At 36.1% G+C, this 27984-nt stretch overlaps 1 protein-coding gene and 1 long non-coding RNA gene across 3 annotated transcripts in view; one reads left to right on the top strand and one right to left on the bottom strand.

Moving 5' to 3' along the window:
* Positions 1-68: 68 nt before the first annotated feature.
* Positions 69-27974, bottom strand: jupa (junction plakoglobin a). The gene is made up of 16 exons (XM_067388414.1): positions 27843-27974; positions 11961-12015; positions 10036-10203; positions 9608-9861; positions 9252-9490; positions 8319-8520; positions 7263-7407; positions 6785-6888; positions 5832-6170; positions 3649-3801; positions 3203-3322; positions 2913-3063; positions 2360-2481; positions 1474-1513; positions 1167-1327; positions 69-1060 (listed from the first exon to the last, which is right to left on the bottom strand). Exons 2-15 carry the CDS (start codon positions 11971-11973, stop codon positions 1170-1172), a joined length of 2208 nt encoding a protein of 735 aa, XP_067244515.1. The 5' UTR covers positions 11974-12015; positions 27843-27974; the 3' UTR covers positions 69-1060; positions 1167-1169.
* Positions 26082-27984, top strand: part of LOC137021657 (uncharacterized) — a 30971-nt gene continuing 29068 nt past the window's right edge. For both annotated transcript variants that reach the window (XR_010895344.1, XR_010895345.1), the window contains exon 1: positions 26082-27313. This is a non-coding gene — a long non-coding RNA (uncharacterized lncRNA). The remainder of the gene's footprint in view (positions 27314-27984) is intronic.

Genomic DNA, 27984 nt, shown 5'->3' on the forward strand with positions numbered 1-27984 from the left:
TTCGTACAAGTTGGTGTATAGTTCTGAGATTGTTTATAGTTGTGAGAAAATGGTGAATTGTCTTAGCAATCGAGAAAAACTGTATTCAGAAATCCTTTAAACAATTTCAACATCACAGTCACAAAGCATTAGATAACATGGTTTTATTTCTTTTTTTGGACAAAGTGTGAAGTAAAAATGCTACAAAAAATCCCTTTGTCAGTTAATATTTGAACAAAGGTGGAGCTAGTTTTGATAACTCAAGGTTTACTTGTTTAGTTAATCATTAGTCCCTTTTAATCAGCACAGCATTTATTCATCACGTAAATAATAATAAAAAAAAAATCTCCATCCACATTGCATTGCAAGACAAACAAGATCAGTATTTTCTTGTCTATACATTAAGACAGTTTCAGCAAAACAAACATATGGAGTGGAAAAAAAAAACAAACAAAAAAACAAGTAGGAAAGGTCTCATGTAAGAACTCCAGTATTTGACAGTCTTAGTAAGGGAGGAAATATGTTGATGTACTCTACTCAAAACTAAGCGCTGTAGAAAATCAACATGCCAGACATTTCCACTCACTAAAGCTGATTTCTGATCAGCTCTGATCACCGGTCTGACTAAAACCACAGTGAACGAAGCTATAAAGCTGTTATTGTGACATTGCAAGTCTAAATCATTGATCGCATTTTCCAAACTCTTAAAACTATAAAAAGCAATGTGATTATCATTATAAAATATTTTAATAAAATCTCTTTGGCATAGTTAACCAGTCCTCTTACCAACAATGTATTAATGCACCCATAAGAAACACTAAAATATAACATTTTCTACAAAAAGACATGTAAAATGCAACAAGCTGTCATCCTTGTATAAAGGCAGGGTAAAGTTGCTCGATTCTGCCTATCCCAGCACAGTGAGAATTGCATATATTACAGCAGTGTCAGTGTGTGTTTACTGAGAAATGGACCGCAGGCACCCAGCGATGGGAAAAAGAAAAAAAAAAACTCTGCTGGGAGTTTCTGTCTCATGTATTTTTCATAATCCTCTTTCAGTGGAACGCAACTCATCATCAGGCTGTGAAATAAATAGAAACACTCAATTTAATGCAGGTACTTCAGCAGGTAAGTCCAATCATTTTTGAGTATTTGAATGACAACTAGTGTATTTGAGTAGTACTAACCTGTTAGTAGTTATCATGGTAGCCTCTGGCCATGGAGTTGTAACCCATGCCAGGCCCATAATCATCTTGCATTTCTTGATGCATGCCATCCATTTGCATGCCATCCATTTGCATGCCATCACCGTATACTTGATATCCTGCGGGGCCGTAGCCATCGATGTCTGTATGACACAAGGCACAACACTGCAAAAGGTTAGTCATCTGCACAATGTCTCTGCAGAACCAACAATGACCTTCAAATCTTTAAGAGATATAACTGACAGTCATAGAGATAAGCTGGCAAATCATGGTGAGATGATATACTAACCGTCATCCGGCATGCCATGCTCTACCATGTTGTTGTGTGCCTAAAATGTAACAAGGACATTGTTAAAAACCTACATCTTATGTACATATTTCTAATAAATGATTTCATATGTTGTGATTTGTCACCATATTGTCATATAAGGACCATTTGGCTTTAAATGTCATCTTTAAAGTCAACATGAAATTTCAAAAATGACTTTTTTGTATAATAGACATCTGATATACATTTGCAGAAAGCACATACTTTGCGCTTAAATGCAAAATATCAAAATAATGTAATAAAATAAAATTCTCCAAATTAGAGATTTGCAAAAGCACAAAAACATAAATTAACATTTGAAAAGTTTGTAATTACTGTATAGTATACTGTAGAAATTTTGTTAAATACAGTTTTATTTACTATATGTTCTTACATTTATTTACTTTATTTTTTTGTAATGTGTAATTTTTCATAATTTTGTTATACTATAATACCGTTTTGATCTGTTTGCTATCGGCAATGGTTACTATTTATTATTATTTTTCATAATTAAATTTTTGGTGAATTGGATTGAAACCAGTTAGGGTCAGTTTGACCTGCAAATAACAATCATTAATTATTAAAATAGTATACTGAACACACAACAACTGAAAACAAAAACGTATTGCTGTTGTTTTAATTCATAGATAATAACAAGAGAGATCTCAATGATAATTTGACCACTGAAAACTCTGGTTTTAATTTCAGAAGTCTGGTCACTACTATAAAGATAACTTTTCAGAAACAAATATGTAAAATAAAATAAGTTCAATATCCTGTTTCACTTATAATTATGTGTCATATTACAGAAGAAAAATTTGTTAAAATTTGCTATAAAACCTCCACACCACCATGGGGGCAAACTCACCAGCTCCCAAGCAGCAGGGTCGTGTTTGAAGAGCGAGTGTGTGAGCTCCACTGATACTCGTTTCTTATAGTCAGGGTTTTTGTCCTCAGAAATTCGGAAGAGAACAGCAGCGGCATAGGTGGCTGAAAGAAAAAACACGCTTTGTTACACGCTTAACCCGAAAGTATACTTCTGTTTTGATGCGCAAATGCGGCCGAAAAATACACTTTCAAAGTATACTCTATTTGATAGCATACGCAAAAACAGGCCCTTGAAACAAGCACACTAGAAAGTTTCATACTTGTCCAGTGTCTGCAATATTTCTCTCCAGAAGTTACGAGTGATAAAAATGTTTTTGTACTCGTTTAAACTAGAGATGTGTGATTCTCTTTACCCCCTTAAAAAAAAAAAGAGAGTTAGTCAACGAGGGTATCTGTTGTTAAAGTCTCGAATAGTTTTTTGTTATCTCGAGTAGTATCTCCTCAGTTTCTTTTTTGACTGTGAAACAATAGGCCAGGCAAGTATGCTTCGGTTATGCTAACCGTTGTTATTCGCTTGTTTCTCTTTCACTCACCAATTCCTTCATTACTGGAATGAAGGAGCTCCATGAGAGGCGCACAGGCTCCTTCCGAATCAATGATCTCAGCCGACTGTTTATTAAGAGCCAGTTCACACAGAACACCAGCTGCCACACGCTTGACGTTATCCAATGGAGAATACAACAGCTGCAGGGACAGAAAACAGATGTCTATTATACACTGAGCATGTAAGACTGAGGGCAAAGGCTACGTACAAACGCGATCTCATACACGCGCATAAAAACCGCCACAACATAGTATATTGGTGGAAAGGAATAAGATTTACCTGAACAAACAGAGGAATGGTGTCCATGCTGGCAATGGTTGCTTTGTTCATAGGATCTCTGGCCAGGATATGCAGAGCACCAGTGCTGCCCTCCACAATCTCTTCCATTCTCACTCCATCCTGAGAGAGAGAAAAAAGGTCATTTGATTAATAATTCTGGTTTTGATTCTTCTCAATTATTTCAATTTACACAGTTTTTTTTACTCACCAAAATATAACCAGCTCATTAGGTCATTCATTTGGATATTGAACTATACCAATTGTGTTACATGTTTTTGATACACTAAAAAGCACAGACTCAGTGTTATTTGTTTGAGAGTTGGAATGCTCTGGTTGTTGCGCTACATTGTTTTGAATAAATAAAAAGATCTGGCACATAAGAGTCATATATTTGGGGAAGTCATATGTTTGTCACACAATTATAGCGGGAGGTGGGGAATTCATACCTGGTATGTTTGTTGAGCAGATGAACCGTGTTTCTGTGCATCCTGATGAGATTTTGAAAGCAAAGTAACCAGTTTGGGAATGGCTTCAGCGTCTCTCAAAGGAGCCTGATTGGCTTGACACAGTGCCAGGTTACGGATCAGACCAACCACAGCCTGTGACGAAGAAAAACGTGAGATCAGCAAAATATGGTTTATGCTGCACAACAGGAGATGCAATAAGGCCCTCTATGATATAAATTACTCATTGAGAGTGAGACCACCCATAAAATATATCCCAGGGCCTGTGATTTTAAGCAATAGCCCTGTAACACAATTAAAGGATTAGTCCACTTTCAAATAAAATTTTCCTGATGATTTACTCACCCCCATGTCATCCAAGATGTCCATGTCCTTCTTTCTTCAGTGGAAAAAAAATTAAGGTTTTTGATGAAAACATTCCAGGATTATTCTCCTTATAGTGGACTTCAATGGCCTCCAAATGGTTGAAGGTCAAAATTACAGTTTCAGTGCAGCTTCGAAGAGCTTTAAACGATACCAGACGAGGAATAAGGGTCTTATCTAGAAACGATCGGCCATTTTCAAAAAAATGTAAATGTATATGCTTTATAAACACAAATGATCGCCTTGCACGTGCTTCCGCTTTCCGTATTCTTCAAAAAGCTTACGCTGTATGTCCTACACCTTCCCTATTCTACTTACGGAACGAACACGGAAAAAACAGAACTAGCGCCGCATTTGTTCTGTAAGTAGAATAGGGAAGGCATAGGACATACGGCGTAAGCTTTTGGAAGGCGATAATTTGTTTATATAAAACATATACATTTACATTTTTTCTGAAAATGACAGATCGTTTCGCTAGATAAGACCCCTATTCCTCGTCTGGTATCGTTTAAAGCTCTTTGAAGCTGCACTGAAACTGTAATTTGGACCTTCAAATGTTTGGAGGCCATTGAAGTCCACTATAAGGAGAATAATCCTGGAATGTTTTAATCAAAAACCTTAAATTTCTATTCGACTGAAGAAAGAAAGACATGAACATCTTGGATGACATGGGGGTGAGTAAATTAACAGGAAAATTTGATTTGAAAGTGAACTAATCCTTTAATACGCATAGCTTTTACATTCTGTGGCTTATTAAAAGCTGTTTTACTCTACATACAGCTCCTTCACGGTGGTCCCTTCATTTTACTTAATTGAACTTGTTAACCTGCCTATTTTGGACACTTTCAGCTGTGGAATAAACGAATCAAGGGTGACAAAAGCTCTTGTGAATGGGATTTTCCTACAGTGGCATTGGTTTTGCGTAAAGGCCCCGGTATACTTCAAACGAAATCGAAGAACGAACTGATGTGACGTCATTTCGAACAAAATCAGGCCAAAACGAAGTTGCTGCTGTGCGCTGAGGCTCCGCCTTCACTCGCGTGGAGCGCGTCACTGACTCATTTGATCTGTAGAGTTTGTCGAGGTAAGAGCTCCGCGGGTGAAAACATGAACTCACTGGATAGCCGCTTTATAGTACAAAATGAAGTTGTGCTTGTAAAAAAATGAGGCACTGATACTGTTTTTCATGTTTGATACTCTAAAGTTGCTTGATTTTAAGCAATCTATTGAATAAAGTGCTATATTAAGACATGACGTGACTGGAGTGCTAATTTGCAGAGCTCGTGCTAACATTCCCATGCTGTTATGATCAGATGCTTTTCTTATGCTTTCTATAATAAATGTTTACTGTTTTCTCATTTTTGTTGTGTTTATTTTGTTACTGAAAAGAACATGCACGGCACATATTTACATATTCATCTAAACGTCGCTTTCGGCAGTGTGGGTGGCGTCAGATGTTCGTTTACAGTATATCGCTGGTCACGCATTTCGCCCTTCGTTTTACCCCTAAACGAAGAACGAAAAAGAAGTTAATTTGAAGTATACCGGAGCCTTAATGCTTCATCCACACCAACAGGTGTCAGTATATAGCCCAAAACCACTGTATTGTAAAATAAGAACTAAATAATAAAAACAAAAATATATTATCACACCTTTAATTGATTGTGTTTTCCTAAAAACTTTTAGGAATATAAAAAAAAAAAAAATGTTCTTAAATAAGTTTTTCTTTGGTATTTTCCAAAGCAATCGAATGCTCACTGAGGTGCTAATTTGTCCATTTTCTCAGTTTTTCTCTCACTTACCTTAATGACTGGCCAGTAGTAGGGCTGATTAAGCAATCTGACAATAGCGGGGATGCCGTAATGGATTCGTACGGCATTCTGTGCGGCCTCAGCCTCGGGGTGCCGGCTGGTGAGATGGCGCAGGGCGCAGACAGCTGGCTCGATCACGTCCTGTTTTGAACCGGCCCTCAGGATGGTGTGAATCAGTGCCTCCACGCCGTTACTCTGGGTCACTTGTGTTTTGTTGCGTGTGTTGTTGCAGGTGAGGTTGGACAGGATGCCTGTAGCGCAGGTCAACATGTTGATGTCATCAGATGACAGCAGGCCAACCAGCACTTGGAGCAGATTTTCCATTCCGTCCTGCAGGGGGCGAGAGAGAGCATGTGTTGGCACCAATGAATATTTTCCCGATAAGCAATCAAGTTCAGTTAAAGCAGCAAGACTTTGACATTTTATTTCGGAGTGCAATTTATATAGAGCAGTGCTTCTCAATCTTTACATACATTACATTAATTAACCACAATACATCAAACAATTCGCCAACTTCATGATTCTAGAAGATTTGAGAACATGTTTTCCACACAAACAAAGTTAGTTATTGTAAAAGAACAATTTTATGTTTTTTAGCATTTTAATTTAGATTGGAGATTATTTAATATATTAATAAAAATGTATTAATTTAAATCATTTTAAGTCATCCTGAGGCCTCCTTCGATAGAACTACTGGTATAGCGGTAGTTTGTCTCTTTATGTGTATGTAAACGGTGAGTTATGGGGACAAAATGTCCCCACAAAGATGAAAATATCCGAAGTGAGGTTTTCTGAACATGTAAAAAGGGTTTCTGTGATGGGTAGCTTTAGGGTTAGGAGATAGAATATACAGTTTGGAAAGTCCACATAAAACATGGAAACCTAACATGTGTGTTTGTATGTGTGTGATAGATAGTTAGATGATGTTGGATGCATAAATTGACCTGTTTGGTTGCAGCATCTGACAAGTTTCTCAAGGTCCACAGGCAGTTTTGCATCAGACGTTGACTAGAGCTGGACAGTTGCTTACCAAGAGCTTGCATTCCACCTGAGAGAGAAAATGTAAAAAAAAAAAAAAAAAACATAAAACATCTTCATTCCTTGACATAAAACATAAACTTTAACTGAAATAAAATAAAATACTGAAAAACCTCAATTTATTTCAGCTTGTTAAATTCAAAATACTAAAAAAACAAAAACAATAATAGTATCTCAAATGACACTTGTGAATAGTGTTTTATTGTCCACCAGGCAACCACAATTTTGATAAAAAGCCACAATAAAAATTTCAACTATCATTCATGTCCATAGTGGACTGGTACAATTAACAAAAAGTATGAAGGTTGCTTTAGCAAGCACAACTAATTAAGAACACTAATTACTATATTTAGAAGTGCGGTTCAGCTTTCCAGTTTGACTTACCAGCATCTACAATAGCAGGCTTGTTACTAGGGCAGACAGAGAGCACTTTGAGCACACGGCTAGTGGTCCAGAGCAGCTTCTCATAGGTGTAGGTTCTCATGATGTTCACTAGACCCTCAGGACCACCGTTAGCCAGAATAATCAGCTGTGAGACAATCAAACAATCACATTTTAATTAAACTCTACATAAAGAACAAGAACACAAGAAACAGAACATTAACTACTAATTTTACATTTACATTCATTTGTATTGTTTTATGCACTAATAATGTAGATTATATTTCATTAATAAATAAAAATAAAAATAATTCATTTTTAAATAAAATATGATTTAGAATAATATTTTAAAATACACATACTAAAATATATATTATATTATATTATATTATATTATATTATATTATATTATATTATATTATATTATATTATATTATATTATATTATATTATATTATATTATATTATATACAGTACAGTCCAAAAGTTTGGAACCACTAAGATTTTTAATGTTTTTAAAAGAAGTTTCATCTGCTCACCAAGGCTACATTTATTTAATTAAAAATACAGTAAAAACAGTAATATTGTGAAATATTATTACCATTTAAAATAACTGTTTTCTATTTGAATATATTTCACAAAGTAATTTATGCCCGTGATGGCAAAGCTGAATTTTCAGCATCATTACTCCAGTCTTCAGTGTCACATGATCCTTCAGAAATCATTCTAATATGACGATGCTGAAAATTCAGCTTTGCATCACAGGAATAAATTACTTTGTCAAATATAGTTAAATAGTACACAGTTATTTTAAATTGTAATAATATTTCACAATATTACTGTTTTTAATTAAATAAATGTAGCCTTGGTGAGCAGACAAAACTTCTTTTAAAAACATTAAAAATCTTAGTGGTTCCAAACTTTATATATATTTCTAACCCACATATACATAACTACTTTAAAATATATTATTATATTTTTATAAATATATATTATTTAAATACAGTAGGCTACTTATAATATATAATATTTATATTCTATCAACATGTATAACAAACACCTTGCTCTCCTGGTTGCCATAGGAAAGCAGCTGTAGGCAGTCTGTGGTGATGGCCAGGAACTTTTCGTTGCTTTTCTTCAGCAGGGGAACCATCCTCTGCAGACCGTCAGCCAGACGCACCGCCATCTTGGCTCCCTCTTGGTGCAGGAGCAGGTTGTGCAGGGTGGTGATGGCATAGAAAAGAACAGAATCCATCGGAGAACTGAAAAAGAAGTGGTTGGATGGTTCAAATCAAGTGCTGGTGTAATTTCATAATAATTACGGATAACCACATTCCTTATAATGCAAATAAAATACTGAATCACACATTTGCAATAAATTAAAAAAATATATATAGCTTTAGTTTAGGCTTATAAATCAAGTTTTTAATTTTCATTTCTAAAGTAATAGCTTACCCCAAAAATGAACATTGTGTCATTAATATCTTTCCACCTAAGATCTCCTTTTATTTCATCAATGAAAAACTAAAGGAGATCTTATGCAGAATTATGCAGAAAATATACATTCCAAACAATGTAAATATAACACTAAATCACAAATTTGCAATGAAATGTGTGCAGTGAAATGAGAGAAATCTTCAGAGAAACCTTTATAAATCAAGTCTTCAATAGTTTTTCAATAGTCAGTCAAAAATTGACATGACTTTATGATTTACTTACCATTATGTTTATCATATTCACCAATAAAATACAATAAATGCATGAACTAGATCAAAATATCCAACCCTGGTATTAAAGAATTTAGAACACACTAATTTTTTAAGACTTTAACTTTTTGCTTTTTAAAATATGAATCATCATGCACTTTCATTGTATGGAAACCTAGGCTTGGACATTCTGCCTAAAGTCTCATTTTGTGTTTCACAAAATAAAAGGTTTGAAATGACATGAGAGGCAAACTAGTCCTTTACTTCAGCATTACAGTCTTTCTCACCTCAGCATGCGCACCAGAGCTGGAATGCCCCCTGATTTGAAGATGGCGAGCAGCCCCTCGCGCTGGTGCGAGAGGTTGTGCAGGATGCTGGCCGTGGCACGGGTCGTCTCCATGTCGGACGTGTTCTGCATGGCTCTCACGACGGCAGCCACCATCTGCGGGGACTGCATCAGAGCCCGGCGGGACGCCTCCTTGCGGGTCAGCTGGTTCACGATCATAGCTGCCTTATTCACCACAACCTGAAGTCAAGAGAGAGAGTCAAAGGTGAAGCTTCTGTGCTTAATAATGTAAGATACATTTTTGTGATATAGAAATAGAGAAAGAGCAGAGAGTGTTTAACACGAGCAGCGAGGTACCTGGTCGTCATCGTTGAGAAGTTTGGTGAGCTCTGGAATGGCTCGTGTAGCGAGTTCGGCATCATCCTGGTAGTTGATGAGGTGAATGATGGCGGCTTTGAGTTGCTGAGATGGTTCAGCCAGCTTCTGTACATTGGTCTGCTGGGATGAATCGATCTGTGTGGAAAGGATGGACGTCCCCTCCATCACCGTCTCAGGAAACATGGCCGCCCTGACGCGCTGGGCACGGGTCATATTGTATTGAGACTCCACCTCTATAGGAGAGAAATATACAGAAAGAATTATAAACTGAACTCAATGGTTTGTTTTATCTGCTTATTTTGTAGGGACATTATCTGAAATAAATAGCATAGTGTGGATCCTCACAAAGCAGAATAAAATAATACATCATAAAATAATTTTGATATACAGCGTATGATGTTTTTTACCTGCAGGGTTCTCTGTGATTGTGGTAGTGTAGGTGATTTTCTTGGTGCTGTACTCTGTTCCCTCTTCATCTGAGCGAACTGTAGTGGCTCCTGATTGGATCCCTGAATCTGTCCCATAATACGATTGCTGCCACTCTGTGACCTTCACCGCTCCTGGGGCCTCTGCCACTGATACACATACATAAACACAACATGATTTGAGTTGATCTATTACTAGTGTTTTGGCAAAACCATAAAAAACACCCTCTGAAGTTACTCCCATAATCATGCAAAGCATCATGGAACATAGGAAAAAGGGGGCTATATGACCTCAAAACTAATAAAAGTGGATTATAATGCACAAAACTTAACTCCTTAACTGACATCACCCACTAGGGGGAGGAGCCTGCTAAAAGCAATCCCCATAGCAGGACGCTTGGCGCTCTTTTTTATTATTGTTTTTTTTTTGTCCTATCACATATTTTATTAATCATCATAAATTGGAAATTGTTCAAAAGCATACACCCTCAATATTCATCCTGTGAAAACCATTTTGAAAATGGATATTGTGTTACCATTGAAATTGTGCTTAAATTCCTTTTAGCTGGCTCCTCCCCCTAGTGGGCGGTGTCATGTTTTATATTACAAAATATGAAAATGAGCAAAACTTTTTCTAATCTTGACAAAAAAAACATTACTGGAAAGGTCTGAGACTCAAGATTGCATATTTGGTGACAGATGTTATATTGTGAGAGAAATGTATTAAAGGTGCCGTAGAACGCGTTTTCAAAAGACGTAATATAAGTCTAAGGTGTCCCCTGAATGTGTCTGAAGTTTCAGCTCAAAATACCCCATAGATTTTTTATTGATTTTTTTAACTGCCTATTTTGGGGCATCATTAAATATGCGCTGATTCAGGCTGCGGCCCCTTTAAATTCTCGTGCTCCCCGCCCCCCGAGCTTGCGACTGCCTTAAACAGCATAAACAAAGTTCACACAGCTAATATAACCCTCAAAATGGATCTTTACAAAGTATTCGTCATGCAGCATGTCTAATCTCGTAAGTACAGTGTTTATTTGGATGTTTACATTTGATTCTGAATGAGTTTGATAGTGCTCCGTGGCTAACGGCTAATGCTACACTGTTGGAGAGATTTATAAAGAATGAAGTTGTGTTTATGAATTATACAGACTGCAAGTGTTTAATAATGAAAATAGCGATGGCTCTTGTCTCCGTGAATACAGTAAGAAACGATGGTAACTTTAACCACATTTAACAGTACATTAGCAACATGCTAACGAAACATTTAGAAAGACTATTTACAAATATCACAAAAAAATAAATCATGTTATCAAGAATCATGTCAGTTATTATCGCTCCATCTGCCATTTTTCGCTATTGTCCTTGCTTGCTTACCTAGTCTGATGATTCTGCTGTGCACAGATCCAGACGTTAATACTGGCTGCCCTTGTGTAATGCCTTGAACATGAGCTGGCATATGCAAATATTGGGGTCATACATATTAATGATCCCGACTGTTACGTAACAGTCGGTGTTATGTTGAGATTCGCCTGTTCTTCAGAGGTCTTTTAAACAAATCAAATTTACATAAGAAGGAGGAAACAATGGAGTTTGAGACTCACTGTATGTCATTTCCATGTACTGAACTCTAGTTATTCAACTATGCCAAGGTAAATTCAATTTTTCATTCTATGGCACCTTTAATTTGTGACAGGAGAATGGATCAAAAAATTCAATGGAATGTGGATTCAGTGATGATTCAGTTCAGTTCTTTTCATTGTTGCAAAATTCTTCAATTATGAAATAGTAGCAATAGTAGTCAAATCAGCTGTAAAGCAGTTCTGCAGAAAGCAGTGGTGTCATCACTGTTCAAGTTTCATTTTTCATCCAATAGTGTCAATATTGTAATAATTACTTGTACTTACAGTGCATTTCCATTTTGGCCTCCCGGACTCAAACCAAACAGTCCAAAAGTAAAACCTTTAAAACAAAATCATGGATTAAACAAATATTAAAACTGATTTGTGCCAAAAATGTAATTAAGTTATCCTGCAATCTGTTCTCTGTTGCTCAGCAAGACAAAACACCATTAGAAACTGAAGTTCAAAAAAACACAAGCAATCGAAACTGGAGATCATGGGAGAAGTGGAGAAGCAGGGAGGGAGGGGGGCGACAGTGACGGTGAATTCCAGCGGTAGGTTTTGACCCTTGGCTTCTCAAACAAGGCGTGTGAGCTAATGCTCGACTGCAAGCACAACAACCTCACAAAACCGGCTCAGCATGTTTCGACATTTACAGTACACACCCCTATACACCAGAGCCCTTCCCTTTCTCATCCTCTCACACTTTTAAACGCACAAACTACAACATCCATTTTAGGTGAAAGCATAATATGTGAGCAGTATTGTTTCTTAAAATCCATTCATAACTTAAGGCAACAATAAAAAATTATTCTCAAAATAAGCAGGAACACACAAAATTGATTTGCCTGCCATGACTTTTTTCCTTTTAGTTTTATCTGCACCTTGTAATGCCATTTTGGCTTTATTTGAACTCCTCCTCATACGTCATCAATTATTTCTCTCCTACCCTCCTTCAGGTACTCTACAGTACATTCTCCATTTCTCATGCTCTCTTTTATAACACATTCTGACTGTATCAAACCAAAACCTTTAAACTCTAGAGGAGAAAAAGAAGAGCATTTATGAGACAGCTGGACTACTATCCAATTGGGTATAAACATTACATGTACACTTGGCCACATAAATGTGTCTCCATAAAACAGACATAAATGAACTGATCTACTACTTCCGTGTTATATGCAAATATAACACTTTACACTTGGTCAAGTCACAACTTGTATATCTCAAATAAACAATCTAATGAGGTAATCGGACTGACTGGATTGCCAAATGCATTTGTTTTTTTTCATGACCAGATAGATATAAATGCATAAAACGACCAGGTGTAAATATCACCAGAGAAAAGACGGATCAAAACACTGAAGACTGACAGATATAGCAACCAATTGTGTTACAAAGTCTATTAATCCCACAAATTATTAGCGAAAAAATATTACAGAGACAGACAAACAGACAAATAAATTCATATATAAAAATATTGTTTATCTATGCAAGCAATAATATTCACGATACAGTACTAGCCTCGAGTACCTTATTGCTTTTATAAAATGGTTGCCACACAATACAAATATTAAAGCCAGAAATATGTATCAATGCAACTTTCATGAAATAAACTTTTTAGGGCTGCACAACGATTAATCGCGATTAATTGTTTGCAAAATAAAAGTCTGTGTTACGTAATATATGTGTGTTAATATATGTATGTATGTATTAACATACATATAATATATGTATGTTAATATATATGTGTGTGTGCGTATTAATTATGTATATATAAATACATGCACATACATGTATATATTTCATTAAAAAAATTATATATATATATATATATATATATTATATATATATATATATATATATATATATATATATATATATATATATATATGCAATCTAAAATATATATAAATATGCATATTTATTTATAAATGTATATATTTTTTAAATTTATATATGTATGTGCATGTATTTATATATACATAATTAATACGCACACACACATATTACGTAAACACAGACTTTTATTTTGCAAACGATTAATCGCAATTAATCGTTTGTGCAGCCCTAAAACTTTCTAAAAGTGTTGCTTCCACCAGAAAAAATAGTCCCTGACCGTGAACAGCAACAGAAGTTACATTAGTACGCCATTAGATGGCAGCAAAGTCTTTATGAGTGTGTCAGTCAGTAGAAAAGACTTTTACATGGAAAAAAGGAATAGGACGCAACTGACAAATGCTTTGACTAGCAGTGTTAGTCACGTGAAAACCCCTTAAATGTTAAAAGGAAAAGACATTTAAACAGATTTCATGAATAAAACCGCTATTGACCAATCAGAATCAAGGACAGGAACTAACCGTTTTATAAATAATAAATAAAGTGTATTATTTTCCAATTAACTGGATAAAAGAAAGACAAATTTTATGTTCAGGATTTAAAAATAATAGTAAAAGGTTTCAAATATGAAATGTTAAAGTACAGATAAATAAAACAAAAAAAAAACTATACATAGTTTCAAAGCACAAGAGCAGATTCAATTCAAGAGTTACTAACAACAACAACAACAACAACAACAACAAAGCAAACACATTATATTTTTATTGCCAATAAGCGAATAAGATCTTACTGAGCATCCCAGCACTCATGACAGCTGTTCTATTCTGGTTTTATTCCTAAAAGAGGCGGGACTGATCAGGGATAGGCCTCAGGGAATAAGAACCTGATCGGTTTATTAGAGCAGCCAATGAGGACTAACAAAGCCATGCAACAGATGAATTCTGTATAAAACATTAGTATATATTATTAACCAAGCATCTAAATGCACAAAGTGGTTTGATGGATTCAATCCAATTAACTTTTCAAAATGCACATAATCAGAGGGCTGACATTTCCCAAACGGCAGGAACGCCTGGCCACAGCCCTACAACCAAAAAGCAATGAAATGAAAGATTTTAGACTCACTCTGTAAAAAGATCACATGATCAACACGCCTGTTTCATGCACATGTGCCACACTTTATAGAACATCATGAGAACAGATTGAACACATATTTTGAATGCCTTACATGTCTGCACTCGAAGGTGGCTGGGGTGCCACAAAGAAGGCAAACTTTTTCTCTAAACAGCACAAACAACTATACTAAGCAGAGGTTTGTTGGTTTGCAACTGCTGCGAGCCTTTATTCATGCCAAAATATGCCTGCTGCTGACACAAATAGTTTTTTGTGTGTTACTACACTACACTGAAATGGTTCTTTTAGAGTTGAGAATTTATTTATTCGACTAGTTTTCATTCAGGGTCATAGCAAAGAGGATTTGCATATAAAGAAGTAACTCCATTCACTATGGCAATGGCGTCAGGACACACCTAGATGGGTGTAGCCAAGTCAAAAACTTGTCAAAACACGTAAAATGCAACAAGCAGCAACTCCTGCCAGGCCTGCAGGTGAACTATAGCAAGTGCCTGTGTGAACACTGGGTGTGGGTGTTTTCTCAAGAATCACATTTACACACCCACTTTGGTATGTCCATACACTATACTGTTATTTGCCCAAAAAAAAAAAAAAAAAAAAAAAAAAAAAAAAAAAGATTAGTTTAAGATCAGCTCTACACCTTTCTGATTTTGGTCATGGAACAAACAATTACAGTTAGAAAGTCTTACTAGTGCATACTTGCATGCAGTCTGTTTTGAAGGGCGAGGTCAATCACACAACTACAGGTGACACACCCAAAAATAAATGAAAAATCCTACAGATTTACACTAAAGGAAGGACCTGAGGCATATCTAGAATCCATGGGCTCTTTTAACTCGAGGTAGTAAGCAGCCACCCACAATATCTACATCTAGTGTGCTATCTGCTATGAGGGGGAAATGATTTACGAACCATTGATTCACTGCTGTTTCTGAGCTCATATGAGGGATGTATTGTTGTCTCTACTTTGGACTTCACACACAGTTGGGATGATGATTAGTTAATGAGTAAAAGTTTATTACTGTACATTCAGTTTTGTACTGAGAAACCTGAGCAACATATCACACGCCCTTCAGAATCATCACCCACCCCCACCTGACCTGCTCCACCTACTTATTCTTTAACGGACCAAGGGCTTCGATCAACTTGGCTGTCTCCAAAATGAGGCTGAGATGTGTTTGAGTCAGAATGAGCTGTAGATATGACACATCCCAGAGCTGAATCCCAAAACTCTAATCCCGGTGTGACATTCCACACCAGTCCATGGTGTGCTACCTCTCCCACCCACTTACTCTTATACACACCCTGTCAATGACTTTCTGTCATGTAATGACATATATTTACAAAATCCTGCACACACACACACACACACACACAATAGTAGAAATGAACACTTGGTTATTTTCCCAATTTGTTTTCTCTGTAAGCATTTTTTAAACTCAATAAAATTCAGTGAACCAAGCCAACAAGCTCTGAAATTAATTGCAAAATTTCAAACTTGGAATCAAAACAAATCCAAATAAAAAACTGTGGTCTTAATTTTAATTTTATGTTGGAATGAACTCATTCCTTGGGTGACTACTGATGATTATTTTCATGTTATGGGTGAAAACCAAATGATATGGAAGCTTGTTTCTACCACGGAGAAAAAAAAAAAAATACAACTTTTTATCTTGCAATTGTAATATAAATTGTGAAGTCAAAATTATTGTAAAAAAAAAAAATAATTAAAAAAAAAATCGCAACTGTGAGCTACAATGTCAAAATTCTGAGATATAAACTCAAAATTCTGACTTTTTCATCGCAATTGTGAGTTTATATCTTGCAATTCTGACTTTCTTTTTTCAGAATTGACATATAAATTCTCAATTCTGATTTTATAACTTGCAATTGCGAGTTAACCTCACACAATTCTGAGGAAAAAAAGTCAGAATTGCAAAATAGAGTCACAATTACCTTTTTTTTTTTTTTTTTTTTTTTTTTTTGTGGTGGAAACAAGATTCCATAAAATGGTGATAAAATTATTTGATATAAAAATATAAAAAATATAAAAACACAAAATAAAATAAATAGTTAAGAATCACAAAAATACATTATACAGTATGAAAAAAACAATATCATTTTGTAACATCAAGTGAGCATTGGATGATGACAAATTCATCTTAGAGGATTAGTTCACTTTCAAATTGAAATTTCCTGATAATTTACTCACCCCCATGTCATCCAAGATGTCCATGTCCTTCTCTCTTCATTCAAAAAAGAAATTAAGGTTTTTGATGAAAACATTCCAGGATTTTTCTCCATATAGTGGACTTCAAAGGCCTCCAAACACTTTGAAGAAAGAAGCTCTTCTTCTTCCTCTCTATTAGAATTCCGGCAGTGTAGACACTGCTAAGTGTATTACTGCCCTCCTCAGGTCAAAGTTTGAACTAAATTGTCATATACAATATGCTAGTGAAAGTATATAACAATTAGTTCAAACTTTGAAAAATCCTGGAATGTTTTCATCAAAAAACCTAATTTCTTTTCGACTGAAGAAAGAAAACATGAACATCTTGGATGACATGGGGGTGAGTAAATTATAATTAAATTTTTAAAATTTTAACATCGCTCTTTTAATTGGCCGATAAACTAGTTTGTCTGTGTTTAGTAAATGGCTAAATTTAAACTTGTTACTCATTAATGTTTTTGTTTACAGAACCCTACTGTATCCTTTTTAGGTTATGTACACAAAATCAGTTTTTGTTTGTCTCAATCAATCACATTTCCCTGTGCCTCACACTCACATGACCTGACGGGAAGGCTAAAGAATGTCAGAATCAGATGTGCTGATGGTGCTCATTCACACAACAATACTGAGTACTGACAGTGCAGCCTGTCACCATAATCTCTTTCTCACTGCCCTGCCCTCAGGACAGAAGGGAGTGCCACTGATAACACTCAGGTTTTTGTGGTCTTCTGCTTTGAGTCAAACTCTTTTAACACCTCTCCTGATATTTGAAGATTTCTTTATCCTATTAATCTATTAAATACATTCAAATGAAATTTATACATGTAATTATTTGAATACACATAGATAAGCATGTTTTTACATTTCTGAATTCAAATCTAGATGACATGTAACATGATCTTGTTACAAAACAATGGAATTCTTGAAAAAAAAAAAAAAAAAGTAAAAAATTGCTTCACTACTTATTAACTTTTGAAAAGGTTTTGTCCACCAAATCAAAATTTAAATAATAATAATAATTCACATGGTGCAACTAACATGCAGAAAAAAACAATACAAAAGAGAACAGGAAATTACTTCATAGAAAAGTCTACTAGTCAATAAGTGCCAAATGTCATGTAGTGTGATTAATAATTCATGATATTGATGTGTAAAGAAAATATAGAACTTTTTACTTTATGGTTACACAACATGACAATTTTAGAGGCATTAAATAAAACCCAAAATGGTGTAAAAGTTTTTCAAAATCATATGAAACCAACATGAATGCAAAGAACTTTCTAACAGTTATGTTCCTAATTTATAATAATCAGGTATTATTTTAGTTTACTTTTTTGAAAATTAAAAAGTCTTCCTTATTTTTTGCATTACAATAAAGAGATCTTCTATGAATATAACGTTCATCATAATATGACAGTACACTCAGGCTGTGGCCAGTCTTTATTTTTTACAGTGACCATAATGAGCCATTACCATATTTACATCTGAATTACTGCCAAAAAGCAGCCATTTTAGTTTCATAGTCAGTCTTCAGAGATTATACAGCTGCTATGCCTCATAGCTTTAATTCAGTAGTATGACATCCAAAGCCACCCACACAGTAGAACACACACACACACACACACACACACACACACACACACACACACACACACACACACACACACACACACACACACACACACACACACACACACACACACACACACACACACACACACACTTAATGACTTTGTGACCTGGCAGCTACCAGCTGAGCCCATACTGCTAAGAGCCTACTGTGTCTGAGATCTCCCCTGACGCTCAGCTTGTTTCCGCTGGAGATAGCAAGTGGGCGAGCAGGTGGTCTGCACTGGCTCGGGCCCGCGGGTTTCTTTAACCCCAGACGAAATGCACACACAGGCCTCTCAACATGTAGATCCATCAACCAGCACATCAAATTACACAGTTATCACAGGAGGTCAAATGAACACAGAAAATTATAATGTACATTTCTGACTACCGCTGCATACCCCCAGAATAATAGATAGCTATTAGAGATGACTACCATTAAGGCCTATTATGAATAATAACCAAAAATGTGTCCAATGTCAGAAGTTTCTGCTCATCCTACTACAGAAATTCACAGCACAATAAGACATCGCTAATGTGATGCATCACAAAATGTATGTAAATGGCTTTTAAATTACATATCACATTATATTACTGAAGCTAAAACTGGTCAAATTAAACATTTCCCGTTTTTTGTTTTCAGTTAATCTTTGGTTAGCATGCTAACATCTTTGCTTACTAGCTTAGCATAGAGCTAACTTCTTGTGTATTTCTTAAAGGAATAGTTCACCCCAAAATGAAAATTGTCATCATTTACTCACCCTCATGTTGTTACAAACCTGTGTGAGTTTCTTTCTTCTGTTGAAGGCAAAAGAAGATATTTTAAAGAATGTTGGTAACCAGAGAGTTGACCGTAGCCACTGTAGGAAAAAAATACTATAGAAATCAATGGCTACCATCAACTGTCTGGTTACCAACATTTTTAATAATATCTTCTTTTGTGTTTAGCAGAAGAAAGAAACTCACACAGGTTTAGAACAACATGATGGTGAGTAAGTGATGACAACATTTTCATTTTGGGGTGAACTATCCCTTCAACCAGAAATGTGTGTTGTGCTATCAAAAGGACCACAGTAAATTATTTTCATTCAACGTAACAAATATTCTTTTGCTTTTGGCGATTCACCTCACTTTATGTTTAGATCTAGAGCTTTGGATGTCTACAGTGATTTAGTGATAGAATGGACCACTGCAGGAAATTGTTCTTCCTCAAAAAATTTCTTAAAATTGCCTCTCCACCCATTTATCTAACTTTAAATCTTTCCCCGCCATTGAAAAGATGTTCTATCATTTGTGACACAACGCTTCCCTGCAATTGACCAGTTTCTCCATCTTTTTTATGTTTTCACTGTTATATGGAGGGGGCACTGTTACTCATCTTCTGAAAGAAGCATCTCCAGATCTAAAAACAAGCGAAGAAAAATATCTGCGTATTCCAGAAGGAGCGGCTAAAAGATTGCTTAAGCTCAGTTAAGCTAACGTGATCAACAAACATTAAACAGCATATAAATCAAAACTGCCTAACATTATCAGATGAAATGTTTGGAGGTGTTGATGGACACGATCTAGGTTTTTTTCATTCTGAATCCAATCTAGACGAAGTCTTTGAAAACACGATTTTCTCAGCTTTTTTTTCGAAACATTTTCCCAAGTTACCAAAGTGTTGATAAAAAAAAAGCTAGAGTGAAGCTAGAATAAACTTTTTTTTTTTCAGGCTTGCAACTTTTTTAGAGAACACAGGCAAAAATTCACTTATATTGTACAATCACTTGCTTCAATGAACTTGTTCTTCTTGTAGCCAATCAAAAATGCATATTCTGCTCATGTTGCACAGCACTGTCACTGCAATTTTGGAAAGTAATTATGAGATAAATGCATAAGCACGATTAATACGCAGTAGTAGGTAAACTCCTTTGGAAGCAGTTGATGTGTAACTCCACAGTGAGGTATTCAGGCATGTATGAACAGGCTGTGTTATCTCAGCCTCAAGCTAAACCATTAGCACAATTAAATGACATGCATGTCTACGGGGAAAAAAAGTGAATGTTCACGACTGATAACAACATATACAGATATGAGAATTGTGCAAAACTGCAAATTTTCAAAGCGACTTGTCAATTAATTGGCCTTACGGACCAAGCGCATTTTTAGGGGCTGTTACATAAGCATTCTTGCCATGAAAACCATGTACACAGAGTGTCTGACAACACATGTGCTGCAAATACTCCCAATGCAACCAAATACAGAAACAGCTGCAAATACTCACAATGCACATACGATCAGGATGTTAAACAAAAAACTCAACTTTCAGGTAATCGACAACACCACTGGTGAGTAGACATTGAACAATAAGCGGTCCCAGCCAGATTCGTGACTTGTTGCGGTCTCCTTTAAACACTTCCACTGTGGTCTGTGCTATTTGCAGCACGTTTCTGTATTTAGTTGCGTTGTGAGTATTTGCAGGACATGTGTTGATGTTTTCTTAATTTGCTGGTGTTTTTTCTATTTGCTTGTGTTTTCTTCAGCTGCAGCGCATTGAGCTCTCTCGGCCACCGTAGTAAAGGAATAAAAACAAAATGTAATGATCTTGAGACACGTTTTTAGAAGGTTAAAGAACGATAAAAATAACTATTTCAGCATTCACACTAATGCACAATAATGTTCTGTTTATTTTAAGCATGTGCTGCAATTTTGTCAGCTGCCCCTTTAAATGCTTAAACTCTTTAAAGTCAGGTGGATTCTGATTGGCTGTCGATGTTTTTATCGTTTTAAAGGGTTAGTTCACCCAAAAATGAAAATTATGTCGTTAATAGCTCTCCCTCATGTCGTTCCACACCTGTAAGACCTTTGTTCATCTTCGTAACACAAATTAAGACATTTTTGATAAAATGCGTGAGGCCTGCATTGGAAGCAAGTTCATTTACACTTTCAAATGCCCAAAAAGCTTTCATGTGATTACAGTGGTTCAACCTTAATGCTACGAAGTGACAAGAATACTTTTTGTGCGCCAAAAAAACCCCAAAATAACGACTTTCTTCAATAAATCTAGTGATGGGCGATTTCAAAACACTGCTTGAAGCTTTACGAATCTTTTGTTTCGAATCAGTGGTTCAGAGATGCATCAAACTGCCAAAGTCACGTGACCCATTGAAATTTCCAAACACTCATGATGTCTCGTAAAGCCTCGTTTACTGAAATCAAGTGACTATGGTGCTTCGAACCACTGATTCAAAACAAAAGATTCGTAAAGCTTCGAAGCTTCATGAAGCAGCGTTTTGAAATCACCAATCACTAGATATTATTGAATAAAGTCGTTATTTTGTTTTTAAATATAACTTAGTACCTTTCTGGGTGTAAATTAAAAAGTGTAAATGAACTTGCTTTCAATGGAGGCCTCACTGAGCCATCGGATTTTATCAAAAATATCTTAATGTGATGAACGATGGTCTTACAGGTGAGGAACGACGTGAGGGTGAGTAATTAATGACAGAATTTTCATTTTTGCGTGAATTAACCCTTTAATAGTTCTGAAAATGATTCCAATCGTTCCTATATGTCATTATTTAATAGTTGTTGACTTCCCTATTTTCATAGAATTGTGATGATTATTAAAACTTTTTAGTTATCATCTGTGGTGTGAATGGGCATTAAAAGTTGTTTGTAAAAGACAATATTATAAGATGACTTGTCACCTTAAAAATTAAGATGCATTTTTCCATACAAACAGGTAAAGCTCACAGTTAGCATGCTAATCACAGCACTGTGGCTTCAATTTCCTAAACTAAAAACGAATTAAAGAACTAAGTAACTGACTAGTCATTTGTTGGATGCAATCCATCTGTAATGCATATAAATGTATAAAGCTACTTCAAGGACGGTTTGGATATTTAAACAGTCCAGTTTTAGCAAAGATAATTCATGAATCAGTGTTACTGACACAATGCTGCCCATGATCCCACTTATATGCTTTAAAAGCTAAACGATGGGCATTTGGTCACGAGTGTCACTTGCAGTAAGTGCTTAGATTAACACAGACCGGATGAGACAGGGCATTAGCAAACCCGGTCTGTCTGCTCGCTGCATCCTTGTGTCTCCTCTCAGTTCGATGCGATAGATTGAGAGATAGGAGAGACTCTGAACAGTGGGCAAGTTACAGTATCATGTAAATATTCAGACATCGTCAACTATCCCATAATCCCTCTTCTGTTTTAGGCCAGTTGAGATGAAAGAGGTCATTCCATCTGAATGGAGCACTTGACTAAATGTGGGCAGCTGTGTGACTGCCTGTGGCTTGATGGACTATCACTAACAATTCATGTTATTGTAAGACGTTTCTCGACTGAGTCATTAGCAAAGGCACTTAACGGTAAGTGGCACGTTATCTGAGAAAGAGTTTACCAGCATTCTGAGGAATAAGTTTCAACATTCGCCCCTCCTGGTTTTTCAAATGCATCATTTCGAACAAAAGTAAGCGGATTCGTCATGATTTTACCTCACTGAGCCATAACTTCCACAGAAAGGAGGGATGCTGCTTCATCATAGGTATGCTTGAGTTTGTAAAGCACAACTGAGCCAATGTGACAGTTGTTGAATATTTAATCGCTCTGAGATGTCCTGAGGGAAACCTTGCTGGTACTGCATAAATCTGAAGATTTGAAAGAATACTATACTATTCTAGAGCAGGTTTAACTGAGGAAGACAACCTGGTTAATGTTTGACGGGAGAAGAGACTGAATTAGGCTACTGGTTTATGAAGAGTCAGACTTGCAAGAAACAGAAACTAGATGTGTAGAGATGAAAGATATACATGTACCATTTTGGTTACTGACAGAAATTAGAGATTTTGTAAATTTATCCAACATCTATTAATTATCAAAATGCAAAAATTTCACAATTAAATATCAGACGTCAGCTGCTGTATAAAGCGACAAAAAGTAGTTTTTTTTTTTGTACAACACTGAAAATGTTATCTTTAATAAATCTTAAAATGAATATCCATTTTTCATACCGTACATTATAAGATGCAAATTTCACTTGCAGCATTTAAAACGATTGATTATAGTTTGAAGCATTGTATCTGTACTTTATTTAGACAAGCCATTTTTTTAGTTACTGGCCTTAACACGAAACTAAAAAGTACAGTACAGTGCTGTTATCTTCTAATCTCAAAATAAAGAGAGAACAAACATGTGGTTTTGGCCTTGAAAAAGTTGTAGTAGCTTTCATACAGGTTGTTTCAACTCATAAGGGTTCAACTGAGAACAAATACACTATTACAAGGGACTATGGGAATGTTTTTCGCTACCAAGTAGAATTAAATGGAGGCCTCTTTAGAATGATTATTTATTACCCTGAGATTGTGTCTCTAGTGTGCGAAAATTCCCTGAACAGCCCCTTTCTCCACCTCTCCCTGGTTACTCTACACCTCCCATAACCTGAATTAAGGAGTGGAGATGTTCTGTCTTGATGATACATGCCCGGAACCTCCCACAACTTTTGACTCATGTTGAGCAAAGCTGCTTCTTCACAGGAAATGTGGTCTTGATACACATACGTATGACACGGATCATTATTTTTAATATCACACCCAGAACATCACTCAAATGCTTGTTAAACTGATCAAATCACACTAAATTTTCAAGTTTAGAACTAATTTGGGGTTTGCAACTTCCCTCTATTTGATACTATCACAGAAATGATTCATGTTATGCAGTGTTAAACTCACTGTCTGTCAGGACATGACGGTCTGAGGTTAGTTTTATATCGAGTGGAATTTGACTCCTCAAATTCCACTCAATGAAAAAAAACAAGGTGGAGGGGGCAAAGGATGTTCCTTTGTGACTGCTCAGTGTTAATTCAGTAGGTCTGTGCTGGTGTTGGAGTGTTTACTGACATCCGAGGAGAGCTTTGTTAATATTTCATGAACACTGAGCTGACCGCACAAAGTACGGAAAGATATCAGTGTGCAAAAAAATCCTAGAGAGGTAATTAAGTGTGAATCACACTTAAGTTATACTGATGCTACACAGTTTTTCCAGTCGGAATATTAAAGCCTGTTCACAACAAGAATTCTAACTATAAAATAACATGTTAAATTCTTAGTTCAGTCCACAGTCTGATAGGTCCTTTACATGCAATCTTCAATCACATAATTTACTTAATTGCAGATTGGTCTCTGCTGATTCTGCAACCAAATGGCACTATTTAAATACTTGCTCAACATTTAAATAGTCTAATTCAGTGTTCACTGTAAGCTGGTCCTGCAGAGCACTATCAGAGTTCATCTGAAACCCTCCACCTCCCCCAGCTCCACCTGTCTAGATCTGTAACAGGATTTATGTAAGCCTATTTATGCAGCAGCAGCATATCTTACATGATCACAGAAACTTGTCTGTTATTCTATAGGCATAGGCAAATCCATACTTGCTTTGCTGCATCAACAGTGTGCGTTGCATATCTAGTTGTCCAAGACCAAATACATAAACATTGTCATAACCGTTAACATGCTAAAACTATTCCGTGAGTTGACATGATTGTACTACATTAACATCCACACCAGCGGATGATAATGTTCTGTTTATTATAACCGTGGGCTGCAATTATGTCGCTTGCTGTTTTAAATGCCCAAGCTCCTCAAATTTGTGTGGATTCTGATTGGCTGTGAATTTTTTTGTTTGTTCTTCAATCGTTTTAAAAGTGATTCCAATGACGTTCCTCCATGTTGTTATCATTATAGCTGTGATGTGGACTTCCCCATTCTCATAGAATTAAAACAGCATAGTTATCGTTAACTTTCTTGGTGTAAACGGGCCTTTACAGAGAGTTTCAGGTTTATAAAACAATTAACCTCAAAAAGTCCTAAAGAGCAAATGGCTTGGCCCTGTACAGATTATGAAGCTATCAGACAATCTTATCCATCTCAGCCAGCTGGTCATTGACCAAAGATTTCATATAGCTACGGATCTCACTCCACATTCATTAAAGATACATGGCACATTAGGGATTATAGATATGGAGAGAGTGTGTGAAGGAACACTCTGTGACTCACATGCTGGGGCTATAGCCATAAAATGCAGCAGACATGAATTATACAGAAAGGTAGAGAGATAGAAAGAGAGAAGTAAAGATAAAGATGCTAATTGGTCTAACAAAACTGTAAAATACAAGCAAACAGATATCCTAAGCGAATGCTGCTCATGGGTAATCTCCTTCACCCCCTCTGAAAGTGTATTTATGAAGAGGGGATCACACTGCCCCTTGCTGTCCTAATGTAGGACAATATCAGGGATTTGTGCCTGTAGGGGGATTAACGGCTATGTGTGAGCCCAAATGCTGTAAATCTCATCCTAAAACCAATGCCAGTCAGTCGGTAAAGCAACCAGCTGGCCCCTGACTGCACTACTAATGTGTACAACTCAGGAACTCCCACAAAGAGCAAATGCCACATCCTGTCTGTGTTAATAGTTACTACAACTGACCCATATAAATATATAAATAGACTGTCATATGGTCTTTCATCTGTCCATATTTATTTCACATTTTGTGAAGAAAAAAAAAAAAAAACATATCCTTGTCTTGCAATCATCCTCTTTCTGCGTGCCAGTAGGGCATGTTGATGCCATCCAAAATCCAACTGGAATTCAATTGGCCCAAAACTGGACTTGGTAATGCTGGCTAAATCCATGTCATTAAATTTTGCAGAATTTAGTCGCTTCTTTAAGAGATAAACCACTCACAGAGGATACGACTTTTTGCTTCCTTGCTAACCAGACAAACAGGAAAGGGTGTATCATAAGGAACGTTATTTCCTCCGAGGCAGATTAAACACATTATTTCTTTTACACTTAGTAAACACTCAAAACAACTTAAGTAGAACCTTAATTATGATAAAACTTTGATTGTATGGTATTTTTTCGGACTGAAAGAACTAAAGATAAGTCAGCTTTTCAGCTGTGCTCACAGTTGGGAAGTAAATAAAACATGGCACAGCCCCACCCAGACACATGCACTAACATAAGACCCAGAGTAACAATGTAAAAGAAAGAGGCATAAATAACTTATGAATTAGACATGTTAAATTAACATGTTTTCTTTTATTTCTTTACATTAGACCATACCAGGCTCGATAATACAATCCCTGATTCACCAAACACCCTACAAGGTGTTACAGGTGTGGCAACAGACCAGCAGTCAAAACCAGTGGTTATATGTCAACAGTACACAAACAATTCCAAACAAAAGCTATACACCAAAATAATAAAATAAAAAATCCAATCAGAAAGAGATGAATAGGAAAACTATCACTGGAGTAGCCTAAAAACATCACTCATATATATCCTTATAAAAGCAGAAGAAAAGATGTATCCCTATACTTTGTACACGCAATTTTCTAAAAATGTTCAGTAACGTTAGGCCTAAACACAAAAGTTTTAAACGCTCGCGAACAGAAATAGTCTTTGCGTGAGAAGGAAACCATAACAACAGCTGCTCTATCCCAGTCTGTATCGGACAGTGTCATTATTTATCAAGTTAACAAAGATTTACACATCAAAAATCGTTGGTATTTTTCAAAATGTCTTTAGAATAGTTGACGCTTAGCTAACAAGCGCTAGAGGCGCCAAAAGACGAATTGCGTTGCGCAACTGAAACCAGAAATTACTTGAGGAAATTATTTTAAAAAGTTGACCTTTCACTGCCAAAAGCCTCAGTCGCGATAAGTACTTTTATTGAATTTTTTCCACCACGAAAATGAATGGTTACTGAGATGGTCATCTCCCTTTGTGTGCACGGAGGAACGAAACTCCTACAGGTTTGGAACAGGGGGGTGAGTAAATAATGACAGAATTGTCACCATTAGATGAACTATTTCTTTGAATCTATCGTTCAGTACTTTAATTTTTAATTTAATATTAATTTTTAACACTGTGAGTAGGCCTATCATTACGTATGTTTAATGTCAACAGTTGACATTTCGAAAGTAGGAGGGTTTGCTTGTGTTTCTTTGTTGGGAGAAACACACCCGCCGAAGTTATACAGCTGAATGTTTATATAAATGCTGTGTACGATTATATAGCAAGTATTGAGCGACATGCATTTAAAGTTTGGATCAGCTGTAACCCGACACACGGAAGTGGGAGCGAATATCGTACAGGTAATTTAGGTAAACCAACACCGACAGCTCAGATCACAACAATAAGCCACTTTCCCAAGAGATCCATCCACGAATTAAAGGCTGCTTTATAGGATCAATGTTATAGACTGGATAAAAACAGATAAAGTTGAACTATAACAACAAAGGTACACAATCACAATAAAACAACCTTATTAAATATACTTAAATATATTTAGTTTACCTTTAAACGCTCGTCTCCAAACACTGCTGCTGACAGCGATCCAAGAGTCTTTTAGTTTTCCCCACCGCACAGACTTCCAGAGAGTGCGACACTTTCTCTTGCATTCAGATGAGGGTGAACAATGTGCTTCGGGGAGAGGGCA

The sequence above is a fragment of the Chanodichthys erythropterus genome, chromosome 6, assembly GCF_024489055.1.
Source record: "Chanodichthys erythropterus isolate Z2021 chromosome 6, ASM2448905v1, whole genome shotgun sequence".
Classification (NCBI taxonomy): Eukaryota; Metazoa; Chordata; class Actinopteri; order Cypriniformes; family Xenocyprididae; genus Chanodichthys; species Chanodichthys erythropterus.

Excerpts from the sequence above, each read along its gene's own strand:
- jupa (XM_067388414.1), bottom strand. Across the intron at positions 3,802-5,831 it reads ACTACTGGCCAGTCATTAAG|GCTGTGGTTGGTCTGATCCG; the intron begins GTAAGTGAGAGA and ends TCTTCGTCACAG. Across the intron at positions 1,514-2,359 it reads ACCCTGCTGCTTGGGAGCTG|GCACACAACAACATGGTAGA; the intron begins GTGAGTTTGCCC and ends GTTACATTTTAG.